General features: G+C 34.7%; 3 protein-coding genes across 5 annotated transcripts; 2 read left to right on the forward strand and 1 right to left on the reverse strand.

Moving 5' to 3' along the window:
• The first annotated feature begins 773 nt into the window (after positions 1-773).
• LOC115623735 lies at positions 774-5296 on the forward strand. 3 transcript variants are annotated; one of them, XM_030518245.1, is made up of 4 exons: positions 774-883; positions 1697-1952; positions 2123-2282; positions 2354-5296. In XM_030518245.1, the coding sequence occupies exon 4, from the start codon at positions 2845-2847 to the stop codon at positions 4849-4851; it is 2007 nt and encodes a 668-aa protein (XP_030374105.1). In that variant the 5' UTR covers positions 774-883; positions 1697-1952; positions 2123-2282; positions 2354-2844; the 3' UTR covers positions 4852-5296. The 3 variants fall into 3 exon arrangements, with proteins under 3 accessions (XP_030374105.1, XP_030374107.1, XP_030374106.1); XM_030518247.1 differs by lacking the exon at positions 774-883 and adding an exon at positions 1469-1627; XM_030518246.1 differs by lacking the exon at positions 774-883 and adding an exon at positions 1474-1627.
• Positions 5297-17724: 12428 nt separating this feature from the next.
• On the reverse strand, positions 17725-22520 carry LOC115623552 (dihydrolipoyllysine-residue succinyltransferase component of 2-oxoglutarate dehydrogenase complex, mitochondrial). Its single transcript, XM_030517943.1, has 7 exons — positions 22270-22520; positions 21758-21867; positions 21590-21700; positions 20175-20735; positions 19971-20115; positions 18342-18647; positions 17725-18279 (listed from the first exon to the last, which is right to left on the reverse strand). Exons 1-7 carry the CDS (start codon positions 22351-22353, stop codon positions 18145-18147), a joined length of 1452 nt encoding a protein of 483 aa, XP_030373803.1. The 5' UTR covers positions 22354-22520; the 3' UTR covers positions 17725-18144.
• A 309-nt stretch (positions 22521-22829) lies between these two features.
• Positions 22830-25760, forward strand: LOC115623710 (conserved oligomeric Golgi complex subunit 4). Its single transcript, XM_030518190.1, has 8 exons — positions 22830-22975; positions 23032-23774; positions 23833-24145; positions 24225-24358; positions 24417-25020; positions 25080-25265; positions 25321-25547; positions 25616-25760. The coding sequence occupies exons 1-8, from the start codon at positions 22889-22891 to the stop codon at positions 25656-25658; spliced, it is 2337 nt and encodes a 778-aa protein (XP_030374050.1). The 5' UTR covers positions 22830-22888; the 3' UTR covers positions 25659-25760.
• The last annotated feature ends 151 nt before the right edge of the window (positions 25761-25911 follow it).

Raw genomic sequence — 25911 nt, forward strand, 5'->3', positions numbered from 1 at the left:
TAAATATTAAAGAGAAAAGCATTCTAATCGAATTTTTACAATTTTACTTTATCTAAAAAGACAAAACATATTTTTTAAATTGATTATTTGAGAAATTTTATGTAGAGATATATATACATAAAAAGAAATGTTATGTATAAATGGATTTAATTATTTCTAGAATTTAATGATCATTTAAATAATGGAAATACCAATTCGAATTCTAAGTCATTACAAATCTATTTAAACTTTATCGATAAAACCAACAGCGGACAACTTGCCACGTCTTGCAACAAAATAAATAGGTCTCTAAAATCGGGGAAGTCTAAAAGGTGTTGTTGATTACTCTAAGTATTTATAAGTTTTTCCAAAAATATATTGTTTGGTAAATTTCGGTTAGTTAGGTAATATACGAGTGTGTAGGTGCGGAAATTCTTAGAGCTTTTTAAAGAGGTGATTACACTGATAAAAAAGTGGCATAGTACAGATGAATATTTTCATATTAAATTAAATTTCTACTATTTTATATTCCAATCAAATATAAACATCGTAAATTTTACTAAAAACATATTTAATTAGTGATTTTAATATAAATAATATTCAAAACAAAGTGTAAAATTTTGTTATTAAAGTGTGTCATATTCAGTTTAATGTTAAACCATATGAAATATTAATAAGCACACACTTTACTGCACGGAATGCACGCATTCTTCTTCTTCTTTTGCGTTCTTTTCGCAAATAATGCATACACACAGCGATATGTATCGATATTCTTTATGACGCGCGTCGGTCAATTGTGAGTTGATTTTTGTCAAAGACGGACGTGTGCCAAAGTAATTAATTGAATTATAGTGAAAAAAAAAACATAATAAAATAGTGATTGTGTTGGAATAAATTGATCTGCGTAAGTATGAACATTTACATATGTATAATATATTTGTACGCGTACACACATACATACAAAATTGCCATTTATAGTTTCTTGCATCGTGTCCGCAAGAAACATAATTTTGTATACAACATATTACGTGGTAGCCTACATACAAACATATGTATGTGCATATAGCGTAAATGTCGTCGTAATTGTGACTAAATAAAGAAGTTAAAATATGTAAAGCTTCAAATGTGTGATATAGTTGTTATTTGGGTACATATATATGTATGTATATACATACATATATGCATATATTGTGTACGTAGATGCATATGAAAAAAAGAACAAAATATACAGTTTCATACGCATGCCACTGCATAGCAACCTATTTTTCGCGGTAATCTGTACTTTCCGCGTAATCGCTATTTCTCTTTTGTCTCAGTGCAAGAAGCGACGCGTCATTCAATAGTGTACAGATTTTTGTGAAAAATGAACGCGCTTGACCATATGCATATAGTTATGTATTTACATACATATATTGGCAATTAATAACTGCTGTACATGCTTAATTGACTCACATTATAAGTCTTCAAATAATTCATTTTTTTATAAATTCCTAAAAATATATGTACTTATAATTGAACATACGTACATTAATACGAGTATGTATGCGTGTGTAGGCAATGCAAAATGTGATCATTTATTTAGCATGTAACCATGCACAAACGTGGTTGTGCTATTTACTGCTTAACCTTTGAATATGTGTATACATATGTATGTACGCATAATAAATGCTGAATAATAACTTGGTGTAATTAGTATTTATTAATTGTTTGATTTTAGGTTATGCGCGAAGTTTAGCAGAATAGAAGAGGAATCACTTAATAGCAGTGAAGCAGACACATTTCAGGATCCTGTTGATGAAACACTTCATAATGCATTGAAGACTGCCTTGAAGAGAGAAGTTTCGGATTGGAATGCAGTACTTGATAAGTGGTCAAAAACTTATGAATTGCGTCGTAAAGAATCCCAAACCTTGAATGCATGCGAATTTTTGCAAGAATGGCCGAAGTATACCGATTCTCGTGCAGTGGATTTGGTAAGATTCCAGGCCTTCCAAATGTTTAGTTCTTCAGTTATATTTTTAGTTTTATTTGAGCTTTTTAACTTCAGCTTTACCCATATTACATTTTTTGAAATCATCCAACATTTACAAGATTATTTTATACGTAAATCATTGAAGTTTTTTTTTTAAATTATGTTTTGCAGATCAAGCTTGATTTTACAATTGCGTATCCAGGAAAAGAATCTATTTTATTATCTAAATGGGATAATTTTAAAAAGAAAATAGTTATATACTATAAGGAAAATATTCACAATGCTACATGTAAACATTTATTGGAACAAGTTCAGTCGGCGGAATCTATTGGTAATTTTATATATTATTGCTGTGCTTGAATTATTGATTACAATTAAAAATATATTTCACTGATATTTTAGATTCTTCGGACTACATAATAACAGCTCTTCTACCGTCGGTCTTACCTTCTAACAGTTGGCATTCATCTAAATCAAAGACTTCAAGAACACGGGTAACTTTATTGGACTCACAGGAAAGTCTCGTGCTTCGTTTGGATACAATTGGGGACTACGAGCGTAAAGTAAACAATCTTATTTGCAAAAATTACGGTAATTCAAATACACTTCAACCTTTTATCATTGTGGAAGGCGTGAACTCCAACGATATAAAGTCGTTCTTTGTATACTTTGATAAAACAATATACAAATTAGATTCATTTATTGATTGTTTGGATGTTTGCTTCAAACTTTTTAACACCCTAAATCTGCATTATCCAATAGCTTCGAAGTTTCCATGGCTATTCATACAAAAATACTTTTATGAAATTGACACGCCTTATGATGTAAAGTCTGCAAACTTAACTGCTTTATTAAGTTTTATGAGAAAGTGAAAATAAAACATTGCTGTAAAAATGTTTCCATGCTTTCGATGTAACAAAAAATTTAACACTGCGGATTTATTAATCCATCATTTACAAAATGATCATGTTTTAAAAAAGCCTGGGTTCTGTGACCCGTTACAATGCAAAATTAACAATTGCAATCAATTATTTTTGAAATATTGTATATTTAGAAAACATTTATGTAAGACACATGAAAATGCGATTGGTGACTCCTTTTATGAAGATTTTGTTTCTCAAAATATGGTTAACCCGGATTTCCATTCACATGAAATACAAATTGAAAAAGCCTGTTTAGTAAAATATAATAGTTTTGATTTAGACGACAGTTTTAATATCCAGGAATATATAACAGATCTAAAAAAAAAATGTCTTCAATTAACACTTGGGCTGCATTCTAAATGTTTCATGCCTAGAAATGAAGTAACTGCTATTCAATACCTGATAACTAAATTGGTTTCGCCTATCTCCAAAGCTCTCAATTATTACAGCGCATGCAATTCTGAAACTAAAGAAGCACTCGAATGCATTACTTCCTTTTTAACCAGCCCGTTTGAGGAAATAAAATCGGAATACCGGCTTTTTAAATTTTTAAAAGAAATGCATTTATTTGAAGATCCCAAGTCATTTACTGTATCAAATAAAATCGGCCCTAAATTTAAAAAAGGAAATGCATCTCTTTTCCCGAATAAAATAGATATCCATATTATGCCTATAAAATTTCAAATTAAATCATTTTTTGAACTTCCTAATGTTTTGAATCTAACACTTCAAAATAAAAAATTACTTCAAAATCAAGGTAACCTTATTAACTTTGTAAATTCTGAAACATTTGCAAACAAACTGCAGAATTTTCTTCCTGATGACATTGTGATTACATTTTTTCTGTATTTTGATGACTTTCAAATAAACAATGCTTTAGGAGCTCATGTATCTTCTATATGTGGCTGCTATTATTCATTTCCAACCTTGCCTCAGCATTTATTATCCAAATTAGATTTCATTTTCCCGTTTGCATATATTCCATCACATGCATTGAAAAGAAATGACCATGAAATCATTTTTAACCACTTATTTCGTGAGCTTGAAGAATTAGAAAATGGAATTGAAATACAAATACCTGAAGGATCAAAACAAATATATTTTGTTTTAGGCCTTATTTTAGGAGATAACTTAGGATTGAATTCTATATTTGGTTTTGTTCAATCATTTAAGGCTAAGCGATTTTGTCGAGTGTGTAAAAGAAGTAGCTTAGAAATGAAATCAGACAGTGAAGAGCACAAAGAGTATTTAAGAGATAAAAATTGTTATGAAAATGATTTGGAAGCAAATAATTTTTTAGAGACTGGTATTAAAACTGTTTGTATATTCAACGAACTAAAAAACTTCCACGTAACAGAAAACTTTTATTTTGATTTGATGCATGATGTTTTAGAAGGCGTATGTGTTTACGGTATTTGTCAAACCTTAAACGCTTTAATTAATGAAAAAATTGTATGTTTATCAACAATTAACAGTAGAAAAAATCTGTTTTCTTATGGCGAAATAGAAATAAAGAACTCGTCACGACCGCTAGAATTAACTAAACTTAAGAAAAATGAACTTAGAATGACAGCTAGTGAAAAATTTTGTTTCGCTAAGTTTTTGCCTTTAATAATCGGAGATCTGATTCCAGAAAGTATTCAGCATTGGATTTTATTTACAAAACTTTTGGAAATTATTGACATTCTGTTTCAAAATAAATTTACAACAAAAGATTTAAAAAACTTAGAAACAAAAATAAAAGTGCACCATGAGCTATATGTGAATTTGTATGGACCTACGCTAAAACCTAAACACCATTTTCTCGTGCATTACCCTACAGCTATTTTAAAATGCGGGCCTTTGAAATATGCATGGGTTATGCGGTTTGAGGCAAAACATAGAGCATCTAAAGCATATTTAGCTTCAATTACATCGAGAAAAAATGAATGTCGATCGGTAGCTATAAAACAGTGCCTTCATTTTTCATCTTGCTAAGTTATGAGTCAGGTATTCCACCATTATTTGATAAGTATAGCTTTACAGACAAATCTATAACAGACATACAATGTTTGGAAAATGTATGCTATTCAAAATTGTTTAAGTCCAATCACTTAAAATATTGTGAAAATTTAGAATTTAAAGGAGTTTTGTATAAAAAAAACTATTATTTAGGGAATAACGAAAATAATATCAAATTGTTTAAGTTGCTTTTCTTTTTTTATGAAGAAGCTCAAATCTACGCTGCTTGTAATGAAATAAAAGTTGAACGATTTTGTAAACATATGCAAGCTTATGAAGTTGGCCACAAAGATCGAACATTAATTATTAAGGATATAGAATATTTTACAAGCCACCCATTGCATGTATATTTGAATAACAACGGTAAAAGCTATGTAAAATATAGATCTATTTAAATTCTATTATTGTTATTACTATTATTATCATGTACTCTAAAAATTAATTGAGTTTGAATTAAAATAAAAATTCGATTATCGATAGTAAATAAATCGATAATTTATTCTTAATATGAAATTGTTTAATTTGACTATGGGAACACTTTGAATCAAATATTAAAAATATTAAAATCTAAAATGAAAATAGTTAATATTGAATATGAATCATATTCATAATTACTATTTTAACATTTGGATCTTAATATGTTCACATTTGGATTTTAATATGTTCACATCTAAAATTAAATATGAAAATAGTAAATATTTGAATATGACAGTATTCATAATTAATATGTTTACATTTTAATTTGAATATGTCAACACTTTAGATTAAATAGTCCAGCACTTCAAATTTACTACGAATATATTAAATTAAAAAATTAAGTGTGCACACTTCATATTTACTAAAACACACTGTAGTGAAAAATCGATGGTAAAAATAGTTAAATCTACGTGTAAATATTTAAATTTCGTTGCATTTTTTTATCAGTGTACTAGAAGCTTTATAATAACAGACAGTCCGTGTACAGTTCCTTAAGAATAATACTTACTCGCACGTACTTATTTCTTGATGGACTTCGCTTAACCTTTTCATCATTCAGATTTTAAATTAAATTAAATTTTCTAGTGCCTGATTATTAGAGTTTTTAGAGTTTTATTTGTCATTTCATACTTGAAATAAAAAAAGACAAGCCGTTCAAAACAGTATAAAAATAAGTGTATGTTAAGTTAAGGAATATAGCAGGAATATTGCAGCTTCTTTTCTAGCTTATAATAGTCAATGTTTATTGACATAAATAAATAGCTAGCTACCACTTAACTTACAACTTGACTTAACTGCCTCACTTTACGTACTTTTGTTCAACTCTGACATATTAAAAATTTCTTTACAGATATAGTATTATGAATTATATTTGGCAAGGCACTTAAGAGACTGCCCTCGGAACTGTTACACATTTTCCAGACTGAGCAGACCTGCATGTCCATAAATCTTATGCCGACAAATTGGCAAAATTCACATAATTCACACACAACTGAAACTTGTCATGACAACTGATCTTATCCATTCGTCTGCGATGCATAAAAACTGAAGAGAAAAACTGGTCGAAAAGCGCCCAAAAACAAGTTCAAATTCACAGCCGTTGCGTTTTTCTCATGGCAACACATCGTGCAGACAATTGCAGTTCAAATGGTCAAGGATACCTAAAGGATATTGAACGCAACAACGATCGCTACAAAGCACAGGCAAAAATAATTTCAACCGTTACCCTTATTAGAGGAAGAAAAAAACTAGTTTTGCAGCAGCCGTCGGGTCGGGATGTCGGGTCCAGCCACTGCAGCTTTACAGGCATGGACCATCACCAGGTGTGCTTTTTAGGGCTGATGGGCTGATGCTGCGAATGAGGAACCCACCACCAAGTTCAATGAATAGAAAACGTTGCTTTTTCCAATCTTTCAGTACAAAGTTTTTCTACAATAAACTAGCATAACGGGTTTCACATCTCATTGTTAGCCAACATTGTTGCGCCTCTATTGTCCAGACAATTGCAGACAATGGACAAAGCTTCGCTGGCGTCTGATCCTGGCGTCACTGCTCTGCTGATCTGGCGCGTATATAAACTGCGGCTGCTGCGCAGAATCAATCAGTTTCATTTCAATCTTCAAACGCTGAGGATCAACTGGCAGCAGGAGCAGCCAGCCAGCCAGCCAGCCAGCCAGCGAGCAGCAGCACCAGCAACACTTCGTGGATCCGCAACAGATCCTTCGCAACGCCATGTCCTGGCGTTAAGTGGCGAAGTCTGTTGTACGCGGCGCGCGTTTCCAAAAACAAAATCACAAAAAATATATCATCAAAAATCCAACAAGTTACTTTTAAACCGATCCTGGCCAAAACGAATTCAATCACGTTCAAACGTAGCAAATGCAAAAATTCAATTACCGAAAGTCAGATTAATTTTTATTAACCAACAAATATACAAAAATAATGAACAATACACGAAAATAGTTCATGTGAAAATTCATTTTTTTACATATTTTCGTGAAATGGTTTAAGTATAAGCAACAACCCACACAAAACAAAAAAAAAAACCAGAAACCAAACTAAACAAATATAGTATACAAATTAAATCGCCAAATCGCTATTAAATTCAAACCAAAAATAGCCATAAACTAAATTAAAAATCAAAAATAAGCGACTTCAAGCTATCATTATTTTAAAAGTTTCGAAAAGTATTTCGTTTCATAATCTCGCCAGCTTTAAAGTGCAAACAACTTGGAATCAAATTGGAAAGTTTACAAATCAGCAACTAAAAACAATTAAACGAAGAACGGAAAAAATCAGCGTGCAGCGTTATTAATATTCTTTTTATATATTTTACAGGTAAGTTATCAAATTTATACAAAAAATATATATATTACATAATTTCAACACATTTTTGAGCTTAAAAATCTAAAAGGAGCGTTTATTTTCGTACATATAGTTTTCAGTTTGCTCAATAATCCAACTATTAATTCAATCAAATTATGTTTTCTTATATTTTTATATATTTTAAAGACTATTTTATTATTATTTCAATTTCGCGTTATTTGTTATCATCAATATTTATTATGCGATTCCTTTGTATTTCCCAGGACCCTCAAACTGAGCAGACGCCCCACGAAACTCTCAATCAGACTCAAAACAATTCATATATATCTATATACGGCAAACTAGCATGGAGCAAGTAGCAGTACAAGAATCAACAGCAGCAACAACAACACCAACAAACAAACAACACCAAATTATCCGAGCATTGTTATGAAACTCAACAAAATTCTAAAATGTTTACTGCTAATCATCTTTCTCAACTATTGCACAAATCGGCATAAAAGTGTCAAATCGAAACAACGAAACCCAAAATTAAAACCAAAAACCAAATTCAAACAAAGTAAAGAACTCCGAAAGCCCAAACAGAATTCAAAACACCGTCAAAAAATACAAAGCCATTGGCAGCAACAATATGCCGCAGCATTATGCACCAAAGCAGCAGTAGCAGCAGCAACAACACGAAAAGTACTTGCGAGAAATCAGCAACCCAGGCCCAAAAACTATACAGAATCGAGACAAAAACTGCAGGGAAGGAAACCAAAATTCAAATTCTGAACCAAAATCAAAATGTCAAATCAAATGTGCGGCGCAAATGCAGCGGCAGATGCGGCGACAGCGGCAATTTCAACCATGATGATCAATCTATTTGGAGACAAGAACACGGCGAAAGGAGTAAAGGACGACGGCGTCGCTTTATCTAAGGCGGAAGCGAAGAAAAACGGAGCGGCAAAAAGCCCCGCCGTCGCAAATGTTTTGGCTGAATATCTAAATACTATCTAAACAGGGGCGCTTAGCCTCCCCATCTTTTTCAAGCATTGAGCAGCGCAGCAGACGCACACACACACACACACATACACACCTACAAACCAGCACCCCTCGACAGGAAGTACACACAACAGCCAACAACACACACAAACAAAAACAAAAGCACACCCGGTCAGCCCACCACCCAAGCTAAGCAGCACAGAGCTCTCCTGCGGCGAATTCAAACCCATACAAGCATAAGTCCAGAGCACCGGAGACACAGAGAGAGTGGCAGCGGGCGAGAGAGAGAGAGTGAGAGAAGGAACTAGCGAGAGCGTAACACGAGCGCACCTTTTGAAACTCCAAAAAGCAGGCAACACATTTCGCAAGTATGTTTTGACTTTTGTTTAGTGTTACATTTCAGTTCGGTTTTGGTCAAAGAAAATTTTGCATTTTAGACAGCCACAAGCCAAAATTCAAGTTTCAAACTCAAAAGTTGAACAAAAAAAGAGCGAACATTTTATAGTAAATTATTGCGAAAGGTGTGCTTGTGTTGCCAAAATAATTCACACCATGCAGCAGTCGAAAACGCAGCGAATTTCAATTCCAATTTATGTTCCAAATTATAAGCCATAAACCGTAAACTCTTCTTCTACGGCATCGCAGAAGCCTTCATTTCCAACTGTCCAACATATTGCCCAACAACAACAACAAAAATAATATTAATAACATCATTTAAAACGTGTAACCCCTCAACAACTTAGCCAAAAATTCCACACACACAATGCAATAGTTTTTCATTTTGTGTACAAATTGCACAATGCACAAAACTCAAATGCAAAATTTCAAATTCGCGTTTCGTTATTATATAAATTTTTTATTTAAGCAAACAAGTTTTATATACCAAACAAATAAAACCAAAAGACAGTTTCGTATGTCAAGCTTCAGGCATAAAAACCACCACCACTTTGGCACACAATTTAAATACAAACACACTCACACACACACACACATAATTTGGAACACGCACACAGGGCTACTTAAACACACAAACTCTTACACATTCATCAACATATATATGTATACTCACCCCACTTTGGTAATAAAATGGCTGCAAAGGAAGCTGCTTCTACGATTCCATAAAAGAAAAGAAATAGCCCGGATCAAAAGCAAAAAGAAGAGAAATATTAAGATTTAATATTGAAGAAAAATGCGAAGAATATTTCGAAACCAAATTCAAAGTTTATTAAAGCATTTTTGCCATTTTTAATATTTTTTGACTAAGCAAAGACGTTGCTGTACATTTTTTCAAAATTTCAAAAATGCGCAAAAATGTTCGAATAAATTTTGGACACAATCAAATCAAGCGTAAAATATTAGCTCATCGAAAATACTTATAGATCTGCATTGGTCGTTGGTGACAAACTAAAAATCATACAAATCATAATAAGACTTTTAACAAATCAAAAAAACAAGCTAGACTCAGTTCCAAGGTATTTTACACAAACACGATTTATTTTAGCAAAAAAAAATCGGCTGTCATATATTATAATAGCTTCAGGACCAAAATCTGTATTTTAGTCATGCGCAAAATAGAAATACTATCTGTTTTAAAGAGCAAAATCAAGCTAGATGGAAACTTTTCACATTGCATTTATTCACGAACAGGAAGTCTTTTAGCAATATAATTGGTTCTCATTTTATAATTCTGGACCGAAAATTATATTTTAGCCACGAAAAAAAAAACAAAAATAGAGTTCTGTAACACTTAAATCAAATACTAATTACAAATTCAAATATTGGTTTCCATTTTATATTTACTTCTGGACCGAAAATTATATTTTAGTCACGGAAAAAACCAAAAATAGAGTTCTGTAACACTTAAATCAAATACTAATCACAAATTCCAAGCAAAAGACTTGCTTAAAATTTTAAAACGCCAAACACTGCCCCGAAACATTAAATGTTTAGACTAAGAAAAATTGATAAGTAACTCGGCCAATTCATACAGCAGCTAAAAACTTAAATAACAAAAGCAAAAAGATAACCCAAATTAATCATAAAAATTCATATTTTCAAATTCCGATTGCATTTACACATATTACTTTATTTGACAATTTTTAAATTATTTATTTTAAATCGAATGAAATATTCCTTTCTTGAGTTAAAATCGCATTAAAATTTACAAATTTATTTTAATATAATTCAAATCGACATTTTCAAACTCATTTCAGCCCCAGTTAAAATTCTATATTTGTTTTAAAAATGTAAAAGAAAATCAAAAGTTCAATTTTTAAAATATTCATATCGCATCTCATTCAGTTTATATAACAGTTAATAATATTCCTTTATTATACGGCAAATATTAAAAAAAATATCACATCACTCAAATAGAAACGTTTTGAGCAAAAAAGGTTCTGATGTTGGAAAATTAAACAAGCTCGATATATTTAAAATTTATAATTTGAAGCCTTTTAAACAGTTGTAGTGTAACAAAATTCTACAACGACTAAAAAATGAACTGAAAAACATTTGAAATAAAATTTTATTTCTTTGGGCAAACCAAAAAACAATTCATTAAGCACAAACAAACAAAAATTATTAAAATTATGCTTCATAATACAAAATAAAATCATACATTCAGCCCACATAAAATCAAATATTTGCATTCTACTTAGTATCCAAAATATTATTTCATAAATTTCAATTTAAGCAATGCTATTGTGGGTTAAATAAATTCAATTTCAATATCCACTTCAAAATTCAAGAACGCAAAGTCCATTTAAACATATTACAAATTGAAGAACTTCCAAATTTTAAATCTCTCGCAAACCTCGCTAAGCAATCCAAAAATACTTTTTTAGTATCAAAAATATAAAATCAAAATCATTACGAATACAACATTTTCATATAGATTTACGACAAACGGAAATCCATCAAATTAACCAAAAATATTTTCTATCTAAATTATTTATTTTAGAGCTCTCAAAATCAATCACCTTCAAAATTATGCACTTTCGGCAACTCTGGCAAACAAAAGCACACACAAAATTCAAAATCAAATAAACTGAATCAAATTTACAGTTGTTCTGGACACAAAATTCAAAATATCTATCAAAATCAATACCAAATTTCAATTAAATTATTAAAACCACAATAAATGAATTCAAAATCAAATCGAAAAATCAAAAAAACTAATCAAACAAAATGCCAAGGCATATGCAATCCATTTACAAATAAATAAATTAAACTATCATTTACCAGTTTGATAGCTTTCTCCCAAACTTAACAAAATCAATTGAAAAAAAAACAAATTCAAAATCGTATTGTTCAGAAACTCAATTAAATCCTTTAACCAAATCAAGCCACGCCATTAGCCACCAAGTCGAAAATATTCGAGTCCCATTTGGCGCATAATTATGACACATTAAGTTGACAAACTGCTCGACAAAAATTACATAGAAATTCCAAAAAGCAGCATTATAAATTACAAGAAGCAGCGGAAGTTTTAATGCGACAAAAGTTAAGAACAAAAAAATAATAATCTGGCAGAAAGAAAAGAGAACAAAACGTTGCCACAATGCGCTGGCAAGACGAAGCGGCGACAATGGCAATGGCTCTGACAGCGGCAACTTTCATACCAAATCTTACAAATGGCGGCCGAGAAACCAAAAAGCACGCCAGTTCTGGCATATAAATCATACTGTACAACCAAAAACAACAACGACAACAAAAACACCAAAAGCAAAAACAATACCAGGCACTTCATATACAATATGAAAACAAATAATACTAGAGAAAGCGCGCGCGAAACTTTTGGCATAGAAAGGGTTGAAATTCCGTTTCGAAAGCCGCAACATACACTTCATGGTCAAGTTATAAGTCATACTCAAAGATTATATGCTCAAAATTGTACAAACAAAAAATGATTTGAATATATATATAATATGGCATCAAAGAAATTTATTTGCGCTTGACAGCAACTTGTGAAAGCAACAAAAACGGAGACAAAACTATAAGTCAAACGAAATCTAATTCAAAATCCGAAAACAGTGTAATCAGCAGAACAACTTTAAGTACTTTTTGAAGGTCTGTCTGGATGCAGGATGGTAGAGAGGCAGGCAAGGAAGCATTCAAACTAACCCCACATCAGTCAAAAACACAGATCCTGGCACGGGCAGCAGCCCTTTAAAATTGTGGTTAGGTTTCTTTGGCAAAAGTTCGAACCAGCAGCCGCAGCATTGGCAGGCAACATCATGCAGTTGAGAGCACATCAAACAAAACTGAAAATTTATATTTATACTTATATGTATGTACATACATATTGCTGGCAATAGTCAAGACATAATTGCTATCAATAAATAATATAAAGACTGGCAACAGAGGGGCCAACATCCACATCTACATCTCCATCATCACCATTCAACCAACGGCCACTAGACAGAAAATTTTGATTTATAAATTCATAGCAAAAGTTGCCAGGCCAAGCGGCAACATTTGTCTACACACACACACACACACAAACACCCATCGACTATCTAGAGACTTGGCAACAACAACAGCAGCAAGCAAAAGACCGTCTTTCTTTATGAAATTACACATTTCCGACTTGTACTACGACATTGAAGCCAAAAAAAGCAAAATACATACGAAAATTTTCCAAGAAGCAGGCAGCAAGGCAGTAAACAGACCCCAAAAGAGCAGCTGCACACCATTCGAATACCCTTAGACTCGCACAAACAGGCACACGCACACACTCACCAAAGGGGGGCCAACACTTTGAGTTAACTGGAAATTTAGTTATGCATTTTATTTACACAACCAGACACCTACAAGTATTAAGAAAATGGCAAATATCTTAGCGAAAAATATGAAAAACGTGTATAGTATATTGGCAAAGAAAACGTTTCATACAATTTGGAAATCTGCAAAATCATTGAGACAAGCACACAAGAACAACAACCAAAAGTAGCAAATGGAATCTTGTACAATATTTCTATTGAAAATTCTTCAAAAATATCTCAAAACCTTACCCTTAGGATCTATGTAGAGAGATTGTTAAGTTGGGCAGCAAAACGGACAACAAATCCACAAGCAAAGAAAAAGAAAAAGAATAACCTATATATGCGATTCAAAATAAAACGAAAAGAAATCGAGAAACTATTTCGGACACAAGGTTGGGGATACCCAGTGTAATTGCTTAGCGTATTGTACTTGCTTAATACAAATAATAAAGCACAAGTACAGGACCGACCGGCAGGGCCCTTTAGTTCATTATAATTCGCAAGTCGAATGAGAAATAAGAAATGAAAAATCAAAAATCAAAAGCAATACTCAGGTACACAGCATAGGCTTTTCAAAAGTTATTTTAGTTGCACACTTGCAAAGAAATTAGACTCTAACTAGCAAATTGCACGATAACCATTAAATTTAATCATGTAACTACACTCTGTATCCCCTTAGTTAAGCTAAAACTAAAAATATTTAAAAAAAAAAAACAAACGAAAATTGGAAAGACCCACAAGCAACAAAAACGAAAAAGATACCAAAAGCAAGCAGGGCCAAAAATGTAGATAATGCCAATCCTTTTGTCTAAAATATCAATTCTTCTTATTTTACATAATTGTAAAATATTTTAGACGAAACGATTGTTGCATTTTTTATATGATATATTCATTATTTTGTCTATAAAACATTTACAGGCATTCACAGACTTTCCTTTATCAAATAGGTCAAATATTTTCAGTTTCGTTCCAAGTTACTTTCGATTTATGTGATAAATAAAATATTAGCAAAGAAAACAAAACAAAAAGCTCTTTACAAAGGCAAAATGAAAACAAAAACTGTGTTAATCAATCTCTTTAATGGATCTAACAATATATACGAGTATATATATTAAATAAAACTCACATGTAAATTTACAAAACAAAACACTCATCATATACTATATATTGCATATTTAAATCAAATCATTATATTAAAGGAAATATTATTTTGATAACCAAACATAAGCACATTGTGAACATTAGAAATAACTTTTAAATTCTAATTTTAAAAAATCAATAAAATTGTACAAGCCAATTTGCTCAAATAACAAAACAACAAATGCGTTTCATTCACACTTAAGCGTACTGCCAACAAATCCTAGATAAATATTCTATGAATCTAAGCAATTTTTTCTAAGGATTTCAGTTAATTTTGAGTAAATTAGATGCTGAACGAAAAGCGAACCAATCAAGTAAGTGAACAATTTAATTTTTAATTATCAGCATGGATTACATATAAAAAGTATATACCTAATACTTATAAAATATATGTATAATAAATATTGAATCATCAGTTAACCATTTCGCATTACTCACTTTACAATTGAATTTACTTCCATCTTTCTATATTGCACTACTTTATTCATCAGCATGAATTATTATAAGTATATCTAATACTTATAAAATATATATACATATGTGTAATAAATATTTACTCTTCAGTTAACCGATTCCCATTACTCACTTTTCTATTGAATTGACCTCCATCTTTCTATATTGAACTACTTTTTTCGGCATCTTTAAGTGGGCGTGGTCTAAAAGACTTTTAAGTTCACATACAAACTTCACGAATGCTTCAAAAGTAGCAATAGAAGTAGTTCGATATATTTTTATTATGACCAGATTTGCAGGCCGTGGCCCCCCCCTACAAAAAATTTTTCCATGCAAAGTCGACCACACGTTCATTATTATAACGCACTATTTCGCCTTAGAATGGAACTGTGTTGGATTTGTTGAGGTTTTTTCATTGATCATATGCATAAATTATTTTTTAAATGCATCGTGCATTATTTAATCAAAATTTTAATTTTTTGCCCAGAAGCCCAGTAAATTAATTAATAAATAATATTTTTTGGAAATTCAACAGTCTGCCCTCCTCTGCGCTTCTCATACGAGGCACCTAAGCAAAGCATCAAAAGCAAAGAAAATCAAATAAATAATTAAATATTAATTTTTGGAAATTAAATTCAAAAGACTGCCCTCCTCTGCGCTTCTCATACGAGGCACCTAAGCGAAGCCGTGTCAGCATCAAAAGCCCAGAAAATCAAATAAATAATTAAATATTAATTGTTGGAAATTAAATTCAACAATCTGCCCTCCTCTGTGCTTCTCATACGAGACACCTAAGCGAAGCCACGTCAGCATCAAAAGCCCAGAAAATCAAATAAATAATTAAATATTAATTGTTGGAAATTAAATTCAACAATCTGCCCTCCTCTGCGCTTCTCATACGAGGCACCTAAGCGAAGCCATGTCAGCATCAAAAGCCCAGAAAATCAAATAAATAATTAAATATTAATTGTTGGAAATTAAATTCAACAATCTGCCCTCCTCTGTGCTTCTCATACGAGACACCTAAGCGAAGCCACGTCAGCATCAAAAGCCCAGAAAATCAAATAAATAATTAAATATTAATTGTTGGAAATTAAATTCAACAATCTGCCCTCCTCTGCGCTTCTCATACGAGGCACCTAAGCGAAGCCGTGTCAGCATCAAAAGCCCAGAAAATCAAATAAATAATTAAATATTAATTGTTGGAAATTAAATTCAACAATCTGCCCTCCTCTGCGCTTCTCATACGAGGCACCTAAGCGAAGCCGTGTCAGCATCAAAAGCCCAGAAAATCAAATACGTAAATTAATTTTAATTTTTGGAAATTAAATTCAAAAGTCTGCCCTCCTCTGTGCTTCTCATACGAGGCACCTAAGCGAAGCCGTGTCAGCATCAAAAGCCCAGAAAATCAAATAAATAATTAAATATTAATTGTTGGAAATTAAATTCAACAATCTGCCCTCCTCTGCGCTTCTCATACGAGGCACCTAAGCGAAGCCGTGTCAGCATCAAAAGCCCAGAAAATCAAATAAATAATTAAATATTAATTGTTGGAAATTAAATTCAACAATCTGCCCTCCTCTGCGCTTCTCATACGAGGCACCTAAGCGAAGCCGTGTCAGCATCAAAAGCCCAGAAAATCAAATACGTAAATTAATTTTAATTTTTGGAAATTAAATTCAAAAGTCTGCCCTCCTCTGTGCTTCTCATACGAGGCACCTAAGCGAAGCCGTGTCAGCATCAAAAGCCCAGAAAATCAAATAAATAATTAAATATTAATTGTTGGAAATTAAATTCAACAATCTGCCCTCCTCTGCGCTTCTCATACGAGGCACCTAAGCGAAGCCGTGTCAGCATCAAAAGCCCAGAAAATCAAATACGTAAATTAATTTTAATTTTTTGAAATTAAATTCAAAAGACTGCCCTCTGCGCTTCTCATACGAGACACCTAAGCGAAGCCACGTCATCATCAAAAGCCCCAGAAAAACGAGTAAATAAATAAATAATAATTTTTGGAAATTAAATTCATCAGTCGCCCTCCTCTGCGCTTCTCATACGAGGCACCTAAGCAAACCCGTGTCAGCAAACACTTCAGGAAAAAGTGGTGTTGCATTAGAAACCGACATCCTTGCCTTCATAAAGTGTGCGAATTAAGTCTCTAGGACAACGATATTTTTTGTTGCTAAAACTATATTGCATTATTTTTTTAACTATTATATATGTACAAGTATATTTCGCCACCCATACTGCCAATGTTTCCATGCATCATTGCAGAGTATGTTAAATCTTTTCAACTTACAAGTCGTAGTAACTCGGATTCGGAGTTTTTTTCAAAAAAAAAAAATAAAATAAAAACAAGTCCATTGAGCTTGAAATTATTGTTACATGTCGTGTGCTAATCGTTAGATTAAGTTCATCACGAATTGGGGACAAGTTGATGCCCTCATTTATTTCTACATTTTTTTTCGTCTAGCATCTCGTTTTTTTTACCCAGACGGAAACCCAAGGTAGAATCTTTGTGAAGTGCTCTCAAATAAGTTTTATGCCAATGGAAGAATCACAAAGTGGGGCTGAAATTTACCAAATAGTCCTTCAAAATTTAATTAATTCAATGGAATCCTGTATTATTAATAATAATATACGGATTGCAGAGTTGGTCTTTTCTAGCATGAATAAATAAAACAGAAACGACAAGATTACTGTCACATAATCGTTAAGTATATTATTTTATTTTTTTTTATTTAGTTTTCAAAGTTAACTAGACTTGTTGCAGTGATTTTACGCTAATTTCTTTTAGCAGTTTCTAGCTTAAGTTGTTTTTTATTCCTTTTTGGTGCAAGAATAGAGTTTGCATTTTGTTGACTACACATCAACATTTTCCACCCTAATTCGGTTCTTAACGCAAAATGTGAGTTATTATGTGGGTGTGTTGTGGTGATCTTGGCTATAGCAATATCAATTAAACTCGTTTTGTGACACGCGAAAAACAGAAAATAAATTAACATAATCAAGTACCGATTATAACAATGTATTGCGGGCCCGCCAATGACGTTTTGTTTACACAGTTTTATGACTAATATCAACTGAACTAGACAGTGTCGTCGCAGCACGCGATTCATTGCACCTTTTACAAGCCGGCAACAATGATCCTAGGATCCTCAACAGCCGCCTTTACTTTACGCAGGAACAAGACGGCCTCACGTCCATCAATGATTCGGTGATCGTATGTCAGCGCCACGTACATCATGGGGCGGATCTTGATCTGTTGATAGATGACAAATTATGAGTAACGATTAGGTTTTGTCCATACAAATGCTGACTCACCTCGCCCTTGATCGCAACTGGACGCTCAAATGTGCCATGCATACCGAGAATGGCACTTTGTGGTGGATTGATGATGGGGGTGCCCATCAGGGAGCCAAACACACCACCATTACTGATGGTGAAGGTGCCGCCATCCATGTCCTCCACAGTAATAGCATCGCGTTTCGCCTTATCGGCCAGACCGGCCAAGGCGATCTCAATATCGGCATAGTTCATGCTCTCCACATTACGGATGACGGGCACAACAAGGCCGCGAGGTGTGGCAACAGCCACTGAGATATCTACGTAGTCACGATACACCATTTCCTATAAATAAAATACGATGTTGTAATTAATTAACTGGTCTTTTAACCCATTTCCATTCCGTCCACATATTTTGATCTAATAAAATACTGCTTTAGAAATGTGGATAGTCTAAAATGAAAGTATGTACTTCTTCAACTTTATATACAAATAATTTTCCGAAATGAAACCTTTCACCAATATTTACTCATGTGCGAGATTAATTTAATTTAATTTCTCAAAAATGTCAATGTTTTGAGGTCCAGTAGCTAAGATCGTTATACGTTATAATCTGCTCATTCAATTTTGATTTTGTTTATCGATATAAGACAATACGCTTAATTACAAATTGTGAATCTTGCCTAGAACCATATTTTTCAGTATGTAAACAAATTTTTTAAACCAAAACAAGAAAGGAATGCTAAAGTCGAGCAGGCTCAACTCTTAAATACCCTGTACCACCCCACAAAAAAGTAATTTAATTAATTAATTAATTTAATTTAATTAATTAACTAAATTAATTTAATTAATTAACTAAATATTAACTAATTAAATATAAAATATTCCATGCATGCATACATACATTTACATTTACATCAGAATCGTGCCTTATGCGTGTTTGTGTACTTGTACATATGTATGTATGTGTGCATTGGGCCTGGTTATATGGCTATAACTTTCTTTTTGATCATTCTATCATAATGAAACTTGGTATACGGATATATAATTACTAACCTAATGTGACTACCAAATTTAAGTTTAAAATTCCAAGAATTATTGGAGTTATAGAAAATTGGTAATAGGGGGGGAGTGGGGGGTTGGATCAGAAAAAATGAACAAACTTGTCCTTTCTCGGTCTCAGGAGAATCTGTATACCAAGTTTGGTTATTCTAGCTCTTATACTTTCGGAGATCCTTGCGTTCATACAGACAGACAGACGGACAGACAGACGGACAGACAGACGGACAGACGGTCAGACGGACAGACGGACAGACGGACATGGCTATATCGACTCGGCTTGTCATGCTGATCAAGAATATATATACTTTGTGGGGTCTACCAAGCCTCCTTCTGTGTGTTCCATGTGCACTCGCACAAAACTAATATACCCTTGTACCCTTTGGGTACAGGGTATAAAAAACACGCTTGCATAGCTTTATCGCGGTAACAAAGTAAACGACAGAGACAAAAAAATAAAAAATAATAACGATAAGGGTGCACGGGAAATTACGTAAATAAAAAAAAAATATCGCGCGTTAGAGCAAAACATTTGGACTGCGGCAATCATTGGTGACGCAACGGGCAGTGAGATAACAGGCGATTGTTTAATATTTTGCGTAGACCTACCTGACCATCGATGACAGCATTGACGACGGGCTGGTCTTGCAATGCGTAGGCACTAGCCTTCGAGAAGATGGACATGAAGCCCATCTTGATGCCATATTTTTTCTGGAACGCCTCCATATTCTCCTTACGGAACTTAATTGCGTGGCTAAATAATTGAGGCAAAATTGTAGCTAGAATTGCTGTTGGGAACTATTACAAACTTACCTCATATCGATCTCGTTAAAGGTGGTTAACATGGCGCACGTGTTTTGGGCATCCTTCAAGCGAGCGGCAATCTTCTGACGCATACGGTTCATCTTGACGCGCTGTTCAGAACGTGTGCCCAAAATTTGGCGTGTTCCGTCGGCAGGTGGCACCTTCACTTGAGCCACTGCAGGCTTGACTGCGGCTTGTGGTGGTGGAGCAGCGGCGCGAGGAGCTGCAGGTGGCGGCCTTGCGGCTGGTGGCGGTGGTGGTGGTGGAGGTGCTCTAGCCGCTGCCGCTGCCGGTGCTGGCGCCGCAGGGCGAGGTGCAGCAGCAGCTGGTGCTGGTTTTGGTGCAGCCGGAGCTGGAGCAGCAGCCGCAGCTGCTGGCTTGCCAGCTGGCGCTGCACCAGGTTTAATTTTGAACAGCTCCTGTCCCGGTTTGACCGTATCGCCATCCTTGACCAAAATTTCAGTAAGCGTGCCATTAAATGGAGCGGGCACAGCCACCGTCGTCTTGTCCGTTTCGATTTCCATGACAGCCTCGTCGGCAGCAAACGAATCACCGACCTTGCAACTGAATCTATAAACAAAAGCATATAGCGTGTAGTTAAATACAGTATGAACATATTCTCGATTCTTCGAAAGTTTCCAGTTCTTGTTGCGAATTAAGATAATGATGGGGACATTAAATTTCTTAGATAAATAGAAACCCACAAAATGAAACTTTCATAATGATAATTGTTTCAGAAATTTGAACCTGAAAATTTGAATGCATTGCATAATTGGGGGCTCTAAAATTAGAATTTTCGTTTTAATTTGCTAACATATTTGTTTCTTCTTGTCACCGATAGTGTTCATATTGCTTTAACATAGAAAAAACTACAAAAGATGAATTATCAAACAACGTATTTCGCACATTTTTACCATGTGTTAATTATTTTTAGATGGGCGTGCGCTGCGTCGGGAAAGTTATTGTTGTTCCAATTTTACTTATTACTTCAACAATTACAAACAATAAAGATTACTGCAACTCATTTGGTGCCGGCTTGAGTTTATGGTTTATCATTTTGTTTACCAGCTACCATTAAAAAAAAAACAAGTAATTTGCGAATCCCATTAAGTTCCTCGATAATGGTAACATTTTTGAAAACAAAATAAAATAACAAAACAAATAACGAAATATTTTTCCGTCATGTTCCCACATATAAACCCCCTTGTTAGCTTTCAAATAACATTTATTTGCGTGGTTTTTAAGATGTTAATCAGTTGTTAGCAGATAAGCTGCAATCAATAAAATATACGCAAGAACATCCTATCGGCATCTTAACACTCTCACAAATAAAAACCTGTTGCTTGACTTGACGTTAACGACCTTCTTCCAATGCACAGGTATCTAACCTTGACTTCCATGCGATCAATATACGCTTCACTTACTTGATATCACCTTCAGCAATGGAATCCGCAAAAGGTGGCACCTTTATGGTCTGCTCCTGCCACAAACTGGTAGTGGTGTGGAAACTTTGCCAGCTACCGGCGGCCAAAGAACTGCAATAGCAAACAATCAATTATCAATGATTTTCCATAATATTGAGGAGCACCTACCGTTGCGAGTCCACAGGACTGAGGAGGAAGGCATCTTGATGCAACAGTTGTTTTTGGTGAGCCGCGGACACGGCAGCCAATTTCGAATACTGACGGACATTGAGGTTCGTCTGTAAGAACAGCGAAACAGTTAAAAATCAATGATTGCACAATCAGAGAGAAACATTAGCAGCAGCGGCAGAGTTCGGGCGTCCGTCACGTGAAGCGTGCGTCAGCTGTTGGCCGTCTGGAGGCGTGGCAAAGCACTAGTCACACACATCATACATACATATATGTACATGTATGCGCATATACATGAAGGTACATAACTGAAATGCACTGTGCAAACATTTCGCAATTTTCTTCGCAAACATACACATACACAATTACATAACCGTATTGCTGCTGTTTGACAGCACACGGTGCCTCGCTTCAAGTACACGCACAGAATTTGCTGTTGCGTCGAGAGATTGCCAAAACTTTGGCAACTTTCGCTTGCAAACAATTTAGTCCAACTCTACTTTCACACTTACTTCGTGGGACCGCGAAACTCCAGCAGCAACTTTCAGCACATTACGCGGCACGCGTCTTGTAACTATCGATATAATACCCGTCATATTTGGGACGTCGTTGTCGTTTGTTTTTAAAGTGTGCTTTTTATGCAAACTAATTAATTTTTATGTGAATTATTCAAAAATGGGTTTAATTTAGTCGCGGCCAAGTTGTTTCTACCGATGCCGTTACCGTCGTCCTCTCCATTCACCACTCAACATTTGGTTTCTTATGTCATCTGTCAACTTGACAGCAAAATAAACGTAACAGAGATGAGCAACTTCTACGTTTGTAACCCAGTAACGAGTCATTTTATATTTCTTAACCAACAGATATGTATAATAATACCAATAAAAAGGAGGAGCAAATTTGGTATCTTTTATTGTAAATTGCTGTAAAGTGATTTTGGCACACAAATACAAACCACTACTAGAAACATGAATTATGAATAATCGTAAGCACAGTGGAAGATAATCAGCTGTAACTTTAACAAAACATTGTTCCTCTCTAAATCGATACCAGCGTTTTATACTTGTCGGCCACGTACATTTTTGTTGCCCATTAGTCAAATGTAAACATTTCATTAATTTGACCCGAAACATGGACTTTCAAAAAGGAATTAGTGACTGGGATGTTAGCACCAGTGAAAAGGTCGATGAAGCATTGGTGCGCTTAGCCCAGGAGGAGGTAAACATAAGTAAAACATACAATTTGTGCTCTCGCTTATGCCTACTCCTCCCTAGGAATTGGCAAATGCCCGTCTGGAAACATTGCTGACCCATCAATGCCAGATAGAGGCGAAAATGAGCGGTATAGGACGTGCCATGGCTACACTCTTAGCGGTGGAAAGCGATTCCAAAAACCTGAACGCACAAATCGTAAACACCGCCAAATTGGCGGAATCGGTCAGTGCTAAGGTGCGACGTCTGGACTTGGCCAGGTGTCGGGCGTCAGAGTGTCAGCAACGTGTGCACGATTTAATTGACTTGCAGCTGTGCAGTCAGGGCGTTGTGAAGGCGATAAGTGATGGAGAGGAGGATTACGAGAAAGGAGCAGCTCACATTGCACGTTTTCTGGCTATGGATCAACAGTTACTTCAACGCACGGCAGATGATGTCCAGGGATCGTTTACGTCTGTAAGTGATGCGGTGCGCACCTTAGAAGAGGCCACCGAAAAGATGCAAACCCAAATCTCTAGACGCTTTGATGAAGCTGTAGACAACGATGATCTGGCGTCCGTTGAAAGATTTTTCAAGATATATCCACTCGTCGGCTGTCATGGCATTGGTATTGAGAAATTTTCAAATTACATTTGCAAAAAGCTGTCAGTCAAGGCACAGAAGGAATTAAGGAACGCATTAGACATTGCAAAAGCTGAGCGGCGACTTCAATTGGCCTATGCAGATCGGTTGACGGCGATTCTGGAGAACTTTGCTCGAGTTGTGGAAGTCAATCAGCCTATTATCGAAGCATGTTATGGCGTAGCGTAAGAACCCACAACCCTCCGAAATATGCAAATATTAAAACACCCATTTCTTAAACAGATCGCCGTATTTGCTGGATATGATTAAAATACTACAGCGCGAGTGCGACTTGGAAGTCAAAAATTTGCTGCTGGAATTTAATAAGAATCGTCAAATTCAATATCGGATTCAGCAAATAAAAGAGAGTACACAAAGATCCAGCGGCTCAGGATCAGCCAGCAGTAATATACAGTCCCTAGGCCATTATCGAAAGCCATCGGGAGGTTCTGTCGATAAACTGAATCCGAAAGAAATTGATGCCATCATAGCTGAAATCACAGTCATGCATTCCCGGGTAGAATTATATTTTAGATTTATGCGTCGTCGCGTTCAGGTAAAAAATAAGCTCACAACTTTTTGTCTATAGTATTTATCTTATTGTCTTATTGTTTGTTTTGATCTTTTTGTTTTAGGCCAATGCGGAAGCATGTATGACGGAAAAGGAAGCACAGAAAGAAATTCTAGATTCGTATAACAACATTATCATAAAATCTGATCTTAGCCGTCAGATGCAGGAAATTCTCAGCACGTACTTGCTTTTCGAAAGGTTGGTATAATTACTGTAATATTATATAAATGTGATAAAATTGGCGTCGCCATTTTAGATATTTCATGGAAGAAAGCGTCTTAAAAGCCATTGCCCTGGACACTTTTGAAGCCGGACAAACATGTTCTTCGATGGTTGACGATGTATTCTTTATACTCCGCAAATCGATTCGACGCTCCTTCTCAACTCAATCCATAAACGGCACCTGTGCAGTAATAAATAACGCCGCTTCGAGTCTGGATGGTGATTTTGTAAATGCTCTAAAGACGCCACTGAAGAATGGTTATCCATCGGGCTATATTGACTTAGCCCAAGCCTACAATGCAATACAAACAACCCTACAGCAAGGGAAGCTGCAATCGAGTGATGCTGATAGAGGTCGAGCGAATTTCCTGGTGCAATTAAATAATGCAGATATATCGACGGAATATATTGAAACCCTATGGCAGACAATGGAGCAGGAGATTGCTGGAACATTCCCAAATATGAGCTCTGTAGAGCGTCAACTGTTGGACAGTTGCTTAACGGAACTAAAAAATGTACGCGATGCACTCAAAGCGACGGTCGACTTTGGAATGCAGCAGCTGCGATCGAGCGCCATTAAGCCTCGCTTGAATCCTTGGGTTGATCAATTTCTTAACTATAGTCATTATCTAACTGAGGTACTCGGTGGACATCACAATATTTTGCAAATGTTATTGAAGTATTACGTTTTTTGCAGGAGGAACTTGCGAAATATGAGGCTGGGGAAACTTTTGTGCAATTTCTAATTGTTCAGTTAGATGGTTTACTGACCACATTTAAAAGCTCACTTAGCCCCCGTAATTACGATGCGCTTGTCAGCATATTGGCAACAGAAGTAACGCTACGATTGGAACGTGCAATCAAAAAAAGCACCTTTAATAGGGTAAGTCGTCGCCTTATAATAGGAATTTCTTTAATAAATAATGTACATTTAACAGCTGGGTGGTCTGGTTTTGGATCAAGAAGTTCGTGCCTTGGGTACATACTTGACTGGAGCAACGTCCTGGTCTGTTCGTGATAAAATGACTCGCTTGTCTCAAATAGCCACGCTTTTAAATTTGGAAAAGGTATCAGAATTGTCCGAGTATTGGAATCCTGAGAGCAGCAACGATATGCCATCTTGGCGGCTAACACCAAACGAAATTCGCACCATTCTAACGCTACGGTGGGCATTGCATAAAATAATACAATGTAATATTTTCTGAACTACATATTTGCTTGTGTCGTTTTCAGAACTGATTTCCGAATGGAAGACATCAAACGATTACAGCTTTAAGCAGCGTTTATTTTTTAGTGATTCCTTATGTGCAGTTTATTATTGCTGAACCAATGAATGCAATCTTATCTTAATAATTTAATAATGAAAACCACATATGTATGTATTTATTTCATTTCTTGCACTTAGGTGGCGAAATTTACTATTGATTGTTATTGCAGCTTACGCCTTAGAATAAACTTACATAACACTGTACATACATAGATATTCAAAACATTTTATAATTAATACAATTAGCTATTAGCTAGATGCA

The sequence above is a fragment of the Scaptodrosophila lebanonensis genome, unplaced genomic scaffold (assembly GCF_003285725.1).
Source record: "Scaptodrosophila lebanonensis strain 11010-0011.00,11010-0021.00 unplaced genomic scaffold, SlebRS2 tig00000053-arrow-pilon, whole genome shotgun sequence".
In the NCBI taxonomy this organism is placed as follows: domain Eukaryota; kingdom Metazoa; phylum Arthropoda; class Insecta; order Diptera; family Drosophilidae; genus Scaptodrosophila; species Scaptodrosophila lebanonensis.

Bases quoted from the DNA above. Each gene is read 5' to 3' on its own strand.
- LOC115623552 (XM_030517943.1), bottom strand. From the start codon at position 22,353: ATGACGGGTATTATATCGATAGTTACAAGACGCGTGCCGCGTAATGTG. The intron at 18,648-19,970 runs GTAGGTCTACGC...TTTTATTTATAG, and splicing joins ATGCTGTCATCGATGGTCAG to GAAATGGTGTATCGTGACTA. The intron at 18,280-18,341 runs GTGAGTCAGCAT...ATCTATCAACAG, and splicing joins CAGTTGCGATCAAGGGCGAG to ATCAAGATCCGCCCCATGAT.
- LOC115623735 (XM_030518245.1), top strand. From the start codon at position 2,845: ATGTTTCCATGCTTTCGATGTAACAAAAAATTTAACACTGCGGATTTA.
- LOC115623710 (XM_030518190.1), top strand. From the start codon at position 22,889: ATGGACTTTCAAAAAGGAATTAGTGACTGGGATGTTAGCACCAGTGAA. The intron at 22,976-23,031 runs GTAAACATAAGT...ACTCCTCCCTAG, and splicing joins TGCGCTTAGCCCAGGAGGAG to GAATTGGCAAATGCCCGTCT. The intron at 23,775-23,832 runs GTAAGAACCCAC...TTTCTTAAACAG, and splicing joins GAAGCATGTTATGGCGTAGC to ATCGCCGTATTTGCTGGATA.